Here is a 14,733-nt window from a genome sequence, read left to right as displayed (position 1 = left end):
TATATATATATATATATATATATATATATATATATAATAGTTATGTATTCGGATACGATGAAGCAACAGTTAAATCGTATTGTACTTTCCCGCATGTAATCTTAAAATATCGATGGTTTAGAGATCGATTCTATCAGCGATAAACTTTCTTCTAAATAAATATAAAATGAATTTACGAAGTGCTCCAAATCAATTACGATGAAAGGATTTTCAATTTAAAAAATTGCAGAATTCTTTCTTTTTTTTTTTTCTCGGAAAAAACATACTCGAGGGTAATTGATTCTTTTCTTTGGGATATTTTAGGGAAGAGAAAGGTTTTCTCTCTTTCTTTTCCTTCTTTTCTCGATTATCATTGTTTCTTGCTTTTTTTATTGTTTAATAACTAATCGTTAGATTCGTACGAAGTTATTAGCATACATTTTAACTTCGATTCTTTAACTTGAAGTAACCCTCGTCTTTATGACAAGCAGAAGACTTTGAAGGAAACTGACTATGTACTAGCTTAGGCAGGGAATATATAAATAAATCAATAAATATATAGACATATAACTCCTTATATTATATAAATACTTCTCCACCCATATGAATATATAGTAGCTATGCCATATTTCGTATAGAACGAAATTAGAAAAACAAAGTAAAAAGAAAGAAGAAGAAGAAGAAAAAAAGAGAAGTAGTAAGAAAAAAAGAAATGAAATGCAATTGAAATCCTTTTCTATATTATAATATTTTTTTTGTGATGACGATGACGTAATAGTTGGGTAAAAAACGGCAAAAAAATAAAATATAAAAAAATATATAATGAAGTAGAATCGGATCGAGGACACGATTTCAAGATTTAAATGATTTATTGTCGCGATAAACATTATTTATTTCTATAAATACTAAAGTAGTATAATAGAATTGCAATAAAAATTTTGTTTCAACAGTCGAATATTGCATCGTTTCCGATTTGTTACTTTTACAACGATATTATATTTTTACAAAAAATGTTAGCTAAATTTGTAAATCGAGTCACGTATGTTCTCCTTATTAAAAGAAATCAACGAGTAATCTCTCTTTTATTCTCTTTCTATCTATATATATTTTACTAACAAAGGATTATTATTCGTATTTTAATACGTTTATCCCGAAAACGGCTTTAATTTATCATACAAGGCCTTTATAATTATTACGGTATTTATTATTTATCGAATCGAATTAATATTTAATACAATTCATATTTTCATGGTTCAGTGAAACCATAATTATTTAATACTATCTCTAATACTACTAAATATTATTTAATTATATCTACATTCAGATAATTATTTATTATATACTTATATTTATTATTTTGTTATTAGATAGATAATATATATAGGATGCTTGACAAAAATGCATTATCTATTGTAAACGAGTTTAATATTTCATAATCAATGGAAAAAATAAGTTTCTAAATTAAATATGTCTAGAATATTAATGGATATTAAAATATTAATTAATGGAAAATGACGAGAATTTATATTATAAAAAGTTCGCAAAAAATGCGAATATATATGGTATATATAAAACACTCCTCTCGATGACCTCTTTTTCTCTTCTTTAATTATTTAAAGTAAAAGAAATCAAACGGAATACATATTTCTTTTCGACAAAGTCAACATTTTTTTTCTTTCTTTCTTTTTTTTTTTTTTTTTTTTTTTTTTTTTTAATAAAAGCTGAGTGCACATAACTGCACTTAAGCATCGAAAGATAAACGCTATGACATATTTTTTTGTTGTTTGAAAAAAAAAACACGAAGGAAAGTATTTGTTATTTTTCATCGAATATTAATTATGTTAATTGCATAATATGTTAATGTCGTCTTTTTATTATTTTTAGGATTTTTTATTTATTATTCCATGAACACGTTTCTTAGCATTAAAGAAATGTGATTCCAGTGACCTATTGCATTAGACCTTTTAATAACTTTATTAACGTGAGTCAACTAAAGATGATAAATCATCTTTACAACTATCAATACAGGGACAAGGATGATGCTATTATGTTACTTATAGGTATTGCATCTATACGGGTATAGTAATTACGGATTTTATGGTGTTGATATGACTTAACAAATTTTATCTTTCTCCTTGCACGTCGTTAGTAAATTATAAGCTATAAGCGTAAAATACATCTTTACAGTTTAATAAATGATTTATTTATTTATTCGTTTGTTCTTTCGTAGAAATTAGAAAAAAAGATTTCTTTATATTAGTCATTCGCATATATAAACTAATATCAATATTCTTTACGTAATTTTAATTAACTTTCTTAAATTTTATTTAACGCGTACGTAGCATTATTTAAAATACATTGAACATTAATTTCTTTTTCTTTTTCCTTGAATTCTGCATAATCTCGTGTATTAAATATAAATAAATATCTATTAGATATTTTGTAGATAATTCATGACAGAAAAACGAGTAGGAAAATTTTTACGATCTTATTGTTACGAACTACAAAATTTTTATCATTCCTAATCTTTCTTTTTTCTTTTCTTTTTCTTGAATTAATTGGAAAAAAAAAAAAAACATTTCTTTTTTCGTTAAAGAGTGCTATGCATAAAAATTCACTCGGCGATCTTTATCTCCTTATATTTAAAATGGCGCTACACACGCAATTTATCGGTAAATAAAATACTCAAAATAAATTTCTCATACATATATAGATACATATATACTTATATACATACATACATACATACATACATACATACATACATATGTGTGTGTGTGTTTTATTCGTGCCAAGCCTCTGGCAGAAATTACGTGACCGATTTCAAGATTATCTCTCTCTCTCTCTCTCTCTCTCTCTCTCTTTCTCTCTATCTCTCTTTCTTTCTCTCCCTCTCTCTGTTTTTCTCTCTCTCTTTTTCTCTCTTTTTTTCTTTTCTTTTTCTTTTTTGATATAGTATGTCAAGGGGAATAAAATTATGCTATATTTTTTCTCGTTTCTTTTCCCTTTTTTTCCTTTCCTTCTTTTTCTTCATCTTTTTTTTTTCTTTTCTCTTCTTTTATATATCCTATCAGGGCGAAAAAAGCAATTTCGTCTGTATACGATAAAGTGTGTGTTATCTACTCGGTCAAATGAAATACATATGTAATATTTGTAAACCAGAGAAACGTGAGTCTTTTGATTGTGAAACGAATAATGTCGATCGAATGCATATGCAATGCTTCATCGCGTCGGAAATGATATAGTTCCTATTATTTCAATATCGCAATATTGAAAAATTTCAATATGGTTATAAAACGGTAGAATGAGCTCGTAGAAATGATTAATGCAATTAGAAATTTCATTTGATCAGATATTTTGTCGGGCGAAAAAATTTTCTTCCCTTTTCTTCTTTTTTTTTTTTTTTTTTACTTCGTCTGTTCGTTCCGAATTCTTTCATTTTTTTTTTTTTTTAATAAATACTATATCCATGGAGAGACAATAAATAAAAATTTTTAATTCGATCGTTTTTATAGATAAGTTTAGATCGAATTTAATTCATAATACTTTTTCTTATATTGGATTTCAGAGCTTTACATGGAATTTGGGACGACCCGTTGAGGAAACGGAAACGCTCGAATTATCCGTAGTATCTCGAGGAGTTCTCAGAACGGAGAGGACCCTAGCAAAATACGGTCTAATCCTGCAAACGGTGGTACGAGAAGGTCACATCGTTATTACAGATTCTTTGGTCGATCTCAATAACAAGCCATTACCGGTACGATCCTAATTATCGATCTTTAAAAAATATAAACGATCTTTATATTTTTTATCCAAAAGTCTTCAAATTTAATATCCTTGAAATATTTCAAAAATTATTTCTATTTTCTTTTTTATTTTTCATTGACCGAGTTTTAAAAGAAATAATGAAACAAAGTAAAAAGTTTATTACGAAATGGATAATAATTGTTACAATTAACGAGGTACATGTTAATGAAAAATTTCTCAAGAGTATAATATTTTTTATTGTTACGAGTTAACGCATGATTTCGTAAAGACGATACGAAACATATATATATATATATATATATGTTTTTTTTTTTGTAACATTTTAAAAGCTATTATCGTTTGATATTACAGATGAAGTACAGGTAAAATAAAATTCGTGTTTTATTCCGTCGGTGTACTTTTCTTAGCTATCTCAACGCCAGAAGCAACACGGTAACTCAAACTTCATATACAATTTACAGCTACGTATGTTTTCTTTTTTCTTGTTTTCCTTTTTTTCTATTTCTTTTTTTCCTCCTCCTTCCAGCTCATTTATTTAACGTAGGACCAAATTCAATCCTTTCTTTTTTCTCTTGCAAATATTTGCATACTTTTATCAAAGAAACGAATAAAAAATTCGAATTCTGTATGTATATAGACAGATAATATTTTTCTCATAATTGGTAGATCGTTAAATATCCTTCGTAATATCGAGTTCGTTCGTTCGAATGTTTGCATCATTAATTATTTCTATTATTATCGATATTAAAAAAGAAATTGGAGATTTAAAAAAATATAAATTTATTTGAGCCAATAATTATGAAGCTCGCTTTAAGATATTATCCAAATATATTACGTCCTCTTTATTTCATTTTCTTATTTTTTTGTTTGTTTGTATTTTATAACGTAAATCGACGTAGAATAAAATGAGTAATAAATACAATTTCATAAATACTTTCACGTAGATAAATTTCGTAATTACTGACGCATATATATGCGTGAGATGATATTACTTAACTTGTTTCAGTAGAGCGTCAGTGAAAAAAAAAAAAAGAAGAAGAAAAGAAAAAATTATGAATGTGTACAACTTTCTATTTCACGAAAGACTCTACTATCTCTGTATATCTTTGAAATTTTATATTTTAAAGTAGCTTCAACGTACTCATTTCACTAACGAGAATAGTACTTACTTATCTTTCGAAACAATGTCAAGAAACCGAAGGAAAATACAGAAGTGCCGTGTTAACGTTGTTACGCTAGTTTGTTTGAAAAGTACATTTGCGATATCGTTTACGTTCGTTGCAACGCTTTTTTAAAAGTACCTATCGTCTTTACGAAAGTATATTTCACTGGATAATGAAACTTTAAGTTCCTTTCACACACGAAAGGCGATATGCGATCGAGAAACGAGAATATACTGCGATAACTTGGAATGGAAATATGAATGAAAAATCGAAAGCTATTTTAAATTTTATGCTACTATTAAAAGGAGAAAAAGAAGGCGAAGGAAAAAAAGGAAAGAAAACGTATGCGAAAACTCGTGCGAAAGAATATCATTATAATTTCAGAGTGTGAAAATTTTATAGTAGAATTAATATGATAATCGAAGGTCCGTGTGAAAGACGTTTAACACGCAGTATCGTCAACTAATAAGCTGCTCACGCCTAGATAGTTTTGTAATTAACGTCCTCGACGTTTCTATTAACTAAAGATTCATGCATTTTTTATTATCTTTTTCAGTTTTTATTCACGAGTAGCAGAGAAAGAGAGAGAGTGAGAGAGAGAGAGAGAGAGAGAGGAGAGAACGATCGCATGATGACGTTAAATATTATTTTCTCGGGTTTTTAAAAAAATATCGTTAATCACCATTGTCTGTTATTATGCGTTTTAAGTTCTAACGCACGAGTTTATATACGTATATTCTTAAAATTGAAATATTTCAAAATCATATAGATCGGAGATTTTGTTCGTGCTGCGTTAAAATAGATTTGAATTTTCAGTGACGACGGACAGTCGTTGTCGCTCGTCGTATTGATTGTCTGTTAGTTAAACGTGATGTGAACTAAAATATAACGTTGTTAATTGAAAATCTTTATCGACTCGTGAATTTTTTGAATTTATTGGAACATAGAAATATCCTCTGTTTAATTTCAAAAAATTTCACGATATTTCAAAATGGATAGAAAAAATAATTTGGGAGTGACTTCTCTCTCCTTCTCTCTCTGTCTTTCTTTTTTTTTTCTATACGTAGAATGAAAAAAGATAACATAAAAAAAAAGAAAAAAAGAGAGAAAGAATATATATATATATAATAATAACAATTTAATCGAATTTCTTATTAAGTGTCTTTTTATTCGTTTCATAAATATCTAGGCCATGGTCTGTTTTGAAATACGATATAATATACCTGATGGAAGTAGCAGCTCTTATGCGATATCAGACGTGATGGAGGACGAGCAACAGATGTTGATCGATATCGAACAGAACATTGCCAATCTCGAAAGAAGTCTTGAACAAGCGAATAGTAGTGGGAGTGGTGGTGGAAGTAGCAAAAGAAGAGGTTCTTGGCATACGGAAGAGAAAATCAGTAAAAAGGGTTTCTTACAAAGGGGAAGCTCTATGTCAACAGGAGAAAAATCACCGGATCGTAAGAGGTATCTATGGAAATGATAACATGAAAGAAGATATATCTGCATGAATATATCTGCTTATCTATTCAGTAGCACTCACATACTTACAATAAAATTCTTTTTCCAAAAAAACTTCTTTCGAAAAAGAATTTTATATTCTTGAATTAAAGGATACGAATTGAATGGATCGAGTTTCTTTCATCTCGTTACTATTATCGTCATCTCGTTATAATATCATCATTATTATATTTTCTCTCTCTTTTGTCATTTTTCTTTTTTTTCTTTTTTTTTTTTTTACAAGCTTCAGCAAGATTCTTTGAAAATATACAGCGAACATTCTTCAAATTGTACTTCTCGGTTATCATTTATCTTGGGGGCAGTAGTAATTACTGAAAAATTTTATTATTATTATTATTGTTATTGTTATTGTTATTGTTATTGTTATCATTGTCTTTATAATTTTCAATATTTTTACTCTTTGAGAAGTATTAATTATTCCTACGAGAGAATAAATTCTTTTCTTTCGACTTCATTGAATCTCTGGAAATCAATTAACATGACTGCAACGAGTTGACTTGAGTGAAAGGAAAGGAAACAAAAAAAGAAAAAAATAGCAGTCTCTTGGAAAATATTAATAAGCGAGAAAAACAGATTCGTCTGGAAAAATAAAGAGAGAGAGAGAGAGGGAAGGCGTGATAAATGAAGATAAAAAACGACACCAATGTTATGTATGTCTAGGATAAAGGACATGTGTTAAGGTCTTTTATAATTAATTTCAAACGAGAGAAGACAAACAATCAGTAAAGTTACGATTTCTGTGTTATGTGTCGATACGGGATATTCATTGTATGTGCATGTTTGATCGTTGACATTTCCAATTAAACTTACATAGAAATGTACATAATGTAATAGACATATGTGTATATGTGCGCGTGCAAGTATGTAGGTAAATATTCTATTATTTCAATTGAAATGCGTAAAGTGTATGGCACGTCAAATGCAATTCCCCACAGTTCAAAGATGAGACTACGTAATTTATAGAGAGATGTGTCTTTATTATAATTATTAATAATAATAATTAATTTGATATAATTTGTACGCTTCGGAAAGTTCTTTATTCTTCATTTATGAATTAGTTAGTTTATATATGATATACATATACATACATACATATATATATATATATATATAATGTTATTATAGAATGTACATAATAGAGTGACATAATAGATACATAACGAAGTGGTTTTAATATACGAAACGTGAAAAATTATTACTTTTATGATAATGAAAAAAGATTCATCTGACACGAGAAAAAAAGAGAGAGAAATATATCTGCCACACGATTTCTTATTTAAGACGTTCGCTGTTAAGAAGAGAATAAATGACACGTAAAAAAGACGTTCTAATTTCTCTCGTCATTACGTCGAGATTCGTTAGCGAAATTATGCGAGAAAGCAGAGACTTATATGCACTTTCTGTTTTCACTTTTTTTCTTTCTCTCTCTTTCTCTCTCTCTCTCTCTCTCTCTCTCTCTCTCTCTCTCTTTCTCTCTCTCTCTGTCTCTCCCTCTCTCTCTCTCTCTTTCAATTTTCTCTCTTTTTTTCTCTCTTCTTTTTTTCAGCGTAATTCGATTAGCTTCGATAACGTGCGAATAATTTATTTTTTTAATGCGATTAATTAACGACATCACCATTCATTGATACGATTTCACGATGCTCATTACGATTTACTCCGGTAATGATCCATTAGATACGACCGAAGAAGTTTATGACCTATAAGAGGGAAGATAATTCGATCTTCGTTAAAATAATTAATCGACACGAGCTTATCGGACAATAATTTATTTGCGTGATCCTTTATATTACGCAGGATAATGAATGTACTCCTATTTTCGACGATCCATTCAATTTTTATTATTTTTATTTTTATTTTTTTTTTTATTAATGTTGATTAGAAAAAGAAAAAATAGAGACCAAGAACGCCGGCTAAACTATTTTTCTGCTTATCAATATATCGGATACGTAATATTTTATTTATCTATTTTTTTTTAATAAACTTTTTATTTGATATATGTATATATATATATATATATATATATATATATATCAATATCAATATGAATCAGCTTGATATATTTATTGGAAACTCGGTTGATTATAAAATAATTTTATTTTTATACTTATCGTCATCGTAGTAAAATAGACATATCTGTGTATACACACACACACACGCTTAAACGATTCTTTTACGATTGCAACAGAAACAAGTTTACTGTTTACGAGCAAAAGCGAATCCAATTTGCATTTTGGTATGAATTATGAGGTAGGGATACCGATGGGTTTAAATACAATGTGTAATTTTATCTACGGTTTAATCGAATAATTCATTTAAGCTAATTTTGTTTTTCTAAAATCGAATTAAATGATCGAGATCGGAAATGAATTCTTCTTTTTTTACACAAAATATTTTTCAAGGATATGAAATATGAAATATTATCTGCAATACGTTTTAATCCGCCATATATAAAAGTTTTATACGATTTAACTAAATGATTGAACGATTTTACTTTAAACGATGTATACGAATAATTACTAATATCTTTATGAAAAATGAAAAAACGAAAAGTTCGAATTAACCATTTTACTTTATCACATAGATATAACTTTCAATCAAGTCTTGTTGATAAACCTTCACTCTAATTGGAATTTTTGATATGTTTGCAACGTTAATTTAATCGAAAGTTGAAATAGTTTAATTGATACTGTTTTAAATTGATAAAGTCATTTTAAATTTCAACATTAATGAAATACATGGTGATCGTTTTTAAATATATCGTACGATCGTTCCCTTTAATTTTTAATTTTTGTTTTCAACGTTTGTACGCTTAAAAAGAAAAATAAAAAAGAAAAAGAGAAAAATATAACGATGATATTTAAAAAAAAATATGTCCGAGTTATAAAGAAACGTTTGACAGAAAGAAAGAAGAATTTCAAAGCAATTCGAAATTTAATTATTATATTTTCTTTTAACAAGAAAAATAATGAGATTTTCTTTTCTTTCAAAAGAGAAGAAAAGAATTTTCATGTCAAATATAATTTTCGTTTAGTACGATTGTAATCATCGCAGGCTTTATAATAACGTTCCTTTCGAGACTTGAGGATCTTGCTGGAACAAAAAATAGAAAAAAGAAAAAAAAAAAAAACACGGAAAAACTCTGTTCATAGAAACTCGACGTTGAAAAGCATGAGATCTTTTATGAAGTTGGGGAAACAGAGACCACCGAGAGCTAGATCTTGCGACAGCAATTCGGAGACTAAGGAACTTATCGATGGAAGAGATTCAAGCTGTCCGACATCAAACGAACCTTCTAGGACAAATTCTATGACCTCTCTTGAAACCAACGCATCCGATAACGAGAGTCAACCGAGTATAAATATCGAACAAGATGATTCTATGGTTATAAAGACAGTGAAGAAACCTAAACCAAAGGTAGAATGATTATCATTGATAATTTCAAACGAATGAATGAATCAATTTGTAATTTTAATTATACACAAAAATGAATTATTTTCCTTTTCCTTTTTAATTCATTACTTTGACATTTTTAAATTAAAAAATTAATATGTCCGAAAAGATAATCGATAAGTGGATATCACATTGGAGAAAAAAATATTTTCATAGGTTCTCAACAAACGTATTGAGATTTAAACGAAAACACAGTATAGGCTGACAGAAAGCTCATGGCAGAAGGAGACTTTAGAGATTTACAGTTGTTCCATTTTCACTCGTTTCGAGTGAGACTACTTTGCTAAATCCTTCGTGTATTTCCGTACGTTTAAAACGTGAGAATTACGACGTGAGAGTGTTATTGCGAAACTCGAACGCGTAAGATGACTTAAGAGAAACCATCCCTTTTTCCCCCCTTTCCCTTTATTTCATTTGATTTTCTCTCGTTACGTATTAACTAATCTCGTTTGAATTTAACTATGTCTCTGTTTTTATTAGAGACAGTTTTCTCGACTTATCAAAGAAAAAAGAATAAAAAAAAATAGTAGTAATAATAATAATAATAATAATAATAATAAGATAGCGTATAATTAAATATTTTCCAGACCCATGACGCTGCTCAAGGAGCTTTGAAAGCTCAAGATTATCAAGTATGCGTGACGATCATAGAAGCGAGACAATTAGCAGGACTCAACATGGATCCAGTTGTCTGCGTTCAAGTTGGCGATCAACGAAAATATACAAGTGTCAAGGAATCTACTAATTGTCCTTATTACAACGAGGTTCGATCATCCAATATTCATTTAATTTTATCGATTTTAATTTCCTTTTCTTTTTCTTTCTTTCTTTCTTTCGTTTTTTTTTTTTTTTTTCATACACTTTCGATATTAGATCTTCACAAAAGTTTCACGACTAACGTTTATGATATTTATAACCCATTTTTCGACCGAGAAAACAAATATGCTTCTTTGTATGAAAACTATTTGGTAAATAATGAACAAACTACAGAAGCAGATACTGCGGAATGAACTTATGGGGAAAGTTTAAACAAGTTTCAAATAGAATCTACGTTATGTTTTTTATCGGACGTCGAGTTACTTGACTTTTCATCGTTAATTTCTTGTCTATTTCCTTTCTCTTTAATTATTACGTTTTACGGGGTTTTGCGATATATCGTTTTGTTGGATGTTTAAAAAAAGAGAAAGGAAGAAAAGCAATTCTATTTCAAATGAGATTCTATTGTTTTGCAGTATTTCGTCTTCGATTTTCACATGCCACCGGTGATGCTTTTCGACAAGATCATCACGTTGTCGGTAAGTTTATTTGAAAACATCCGATCGTTTCTATCTTCTCTTCTTTTTTTTTTTCTCTTTAATTTGATTTAGTGTCGTCGTCGTCGAGTCTTTGTACGAGTCAGCGTTGGAACGTATTTTATTTCTTTTTTATTTCTTTTTTTATTATTTTTTTTTTCCCACAAGATCGATAATGCTTTCGAACCGAATACGATGTATTTCCGAACGAATTCTCTCTGCCATTTTCTCGCTCCCGACGGAACTGTAATTTTCTTTCGGCCCGAAGAAAGTTCTTATTCTGCAGAGTTAATTTACCGAAAGTATTTTGTATGGTAGTAATCCGAGTGGTAAATTAACGTCGAAGAAACTTCGACGTTTTATTTACTTAGATTTTTTATTTTAACTTTCGAAGTATATATTTTTTCCTTTTCTCTTCTCTCCTTCTTTTTCTTTTTTTTTTTTTTTTTTTTTTTAATATATGTAACATACTCATTTAGCAACATGATATTAAGCTATATTAAAATCTGATTAAAACTATGACTTTTATAACGTATTAAAAAAATATCTGTTCTATTAATAGCTCCTTTCGTTTCTATTCACGTGTGTTGTCGTTCATATTTGTAAAGGAAACAAATTTTTTTATTAATGAACGCTTTGTTTCTCTGAATTTCTCAGTATCGTGAAATAATAAGAATATTAATTTTTTAACTAGTTAAAAAGTATTAACGAGTTTCTTCAATCTTTTCTTTTTTTGTTATATTGAAGAAACATAATAGCCGTATCTTATCGTATACCTTTTAAAAGAAAATTCGAAAGATTTATTTCATTTCGAAGAAAAGTTGTACTATACAAAGGTATAAAACTACGACCCGTTGACCTAGCTATTTTTCTACAAAAGGAAAGCTGTCGATTGCAGAATTTTTCCCTTTTGCGTTTCTTTACTCGGTTTACCGTTATATTACGATAATCCGAGCCGTTACTCATTCTTTTTTCCTTTTCTCTTCTCTTCTTTTTGTTCTTTTTTCTTTTTATTTTATTTTCTCATATTCTACGACGTTCTTTGAAACGTTGAAAGAAATAAAAATATTTCTTATCTATTTGTTCCGTCTCGAGTACCGACATACTCGTACAATTTCTAGAAGATATACGTATGTGTGTTTAGATCGCTTCACCTGACTCAAACACTTCAAATATCTCTCTGTTTGCTTTAGATGATGATAGAAAAAAAAATTTGGAAAATAAAAAAAGAAAAAGAAACAAATTGTTTCATACCAAACAATGCAATATTCTAAATAAACCAACAATTTCTTTTTCCTTCTTTTTTTTCAAGCTTATCTCTTTTCGAGATTTACGGATCATTTATACATTTTTTTTTTTTTTTTTTCATTATTCTACTAGCATGCAAATTATTATTATTCTAGTAGTTTACAAAAAAAGAAAAGAGAGAAGAAAAGATGAAACGAGACAAAGAATATCAATTTTTTGATTGTTGAAGAAACCAGAGATTTTAAGTATAATAAATAGAAAGAAATGCTTCGAACGTCGGGATACATATTTGCTGATTCTTCAACTTATAAATAAAAAATATTTTCTGTATTTCTCAGTGACACAATAGTAGGCAAATATAAAAAAGACTTCTCGGGAAATAAAGCCGTAAAGATGAAAATCCTAGTCGGTTAGATATACAGAGAAAATACCAACTGTTGAGGGATTTTCATTTTAAATATTTAGTCGACGAACAAACGAAAAACAGTCGCCATATATACACGAATAATTTATGCAGAACATTACTTACATTTTGCATTAGCCAACCATGAGAAAACGACCATAAGGGTTTACGATCATAAGGGCGAGGTTTTCCCACCAAATTGGGCAAACAATAAACTCGTATTATTTTCGAAGGAACCACACCTTCGAGTATTTAAGAAAAATAGAGATGCGAATAAGATTTAAACGTTCTTTTCTCTTCTTTATCTATTTCCAAAAATTTATTTGAAAAATATTTCTAAAATCCTCATCGAATTTCGATATTTTTTCGTATAATCATAAAGAAGGAAGTTATAGGAAATATTAGCAAAATTGTATATGTCGTAATAGTAAAAATATATCACTTCTGGCAATACAATTTTCTTCCTTTGATACTTTTGTAGGTATCATCAAAAGCAACGCAGATATTTGAAGTGTTCGTGGTATGTAGATGAAAAGTGTTGTACATACATACATACATATATATATATATATATATATATATACACACGCGCGGACTCTAATTATATTATACACATGCATAAACTTATATACATACATACGTATGTATATAAACTTCCGAGTTCTTCGAGAATGTTCATTATTCCAATAACATCGGTCGATTAACCAGAGAGAAACATGGCATCCAAGTCGTTTATGTAGTAGTTGATGCACAATAGTATGTACACAATACCATTAGATCTATATAGTCTAGAACATAAATGTCTATACACACGCACATATATATATATGTGTGTGTGTATATATATGTATACGCAGTATCAATATATACACCCATATGATACGGCTATTTATCTCACCATAGAATTGCTTCGAGTATGAATTTCGTGGCAATGTTCATAAAACAGGTGTCTTTTTTCTTTTTTCTTTTGATATTTCTCTTTCCATTTTCTTTTTTCTTCTTCTATTTATTTTTACACTGGTAATATAAGAGACAGATGACTTTCATTATTTCAAAGTCGAAGCTGTGCGTCGATCGATCCAAGAATCGACTCACGTGGCCGAGAAAAACGAGCTTAACAGGTCGCAGGAAAATAAATGGAACTCGTTCATCGTAAAAAGAAATTACGAGGTGTATATGTGAAACGTGTACTGCTAATACTGATCTTTTAATTTTCTATTAATCGTTGAAAGTAAGTGAGAGAGAGAGACACGACGATCTCATCTGTTCTTTTTATATACATCTATATGTATGTATATATTCATAAAAGGAAAACAAAAAATCATATCAGCATATCAAACGAAAAGTATGATGATTAGTCTTTAAAAGTTAACCACCTGTGATTTAATTCGATAAGAATTTTTTTTTTTTTTTTTTAATAATATCGTTTTATTTATTATGTATAAAAGATTTTATAATGAGATATCTATATTGAATTTTATTATTATTATTATTATTGTGATTAAAAAAAGATTTGTTAAAAAATGACGACCTTTTTTTTCGGATAATAGAAAAAAGAAAAAGATAAGGGGGAAATAAAAAAAAAAAAAAAAAAAAACAGACAGAAAGTGTGAAGTATGGAGATTTTTGTTTGATATAATATCTTTTGATATAATATCGCAGGTGCAGCAATCGCGGAATCTCTTGCGTGCTAATTTAACACTGGGCAGCTTTAAGTTAGACATCGCAACAGTTTGGGCACAGCCAGGTACAAATTGTCCAGAGAAAAAAATCCTTAAAATTTTTTAAATGTGTACTTTGAACTTTATCTTCCTTTTGTTTACTCTATATTATCTCTGTTTCATCTTCATTTACGTATATAAAAATCGATTCGTAACATATATTATAAAACGTTGTCATTCTCATC

The 14,733-nt window shown here is 28.6% G+C and overlaps 1 protein-coding gene across 4 annotated transcripts in view; it reads left to right on the top strand.

Moving 5' to 3' along the window:
* LOC122636609 (otoferlin) overlaps nt 1–14,733 on the top strand; it is a 32,768-nt gene that overhangs the window by 6,519 nt on the left and 11,516 nt on the right. For 3 of the 4 annotated variants that reach the window (XM_043828005.1, XM_043828006.1, XM_043828004.1), the window contains exons 3-8: nt 3,548–3,736; nt 6,100–6,380; nt 9,584–9,848; nt 10,472–10,648; nt 11,117–11,179; nt 14,490–14,574. In XM_043828005.1, the coding sequence (XP_043683940.1) occupies nt 3,548–3,736; nt 6,100–6,380; nt 9,584–9,848; nt 10,472–10,648; nt 11,117–11,179; nt 14,490–14,574 (1,060 nt within the window). Of the gene's footprint in view, nt 1–3,547; nt 3,737–6,099; nt 6,381–7,165; nt 7,303–9,583; nt 9,849–10,471; nt 10,649–11,116; nt 11,180–14,489; nt 14,575–14,733 lie in introns of those variants that run through there. The other variant, XM_043828007.1, reaches the window with a different exon arrangement.

The sequence above is a fragment of the Vespula pensylvanica genome, chromosome 22, assembly GCF_014466175.1.
Source record: "Vespula pensylvanica isolate Volc-1 chromosome 22, ASM1446617v1, whole genome shotgun sequence".
NCBI classification, from domain to species: Eukaryota; Metazoa; Arthropoda; class Insecta; order Hymenoptera; family Vespidae; genus Vespula; species Vespula pensylvanica.
Note: the sequence above shows the minus strand (reverse complement) of the source record. Positions and strands in the feature narration are given on the sequence as shown.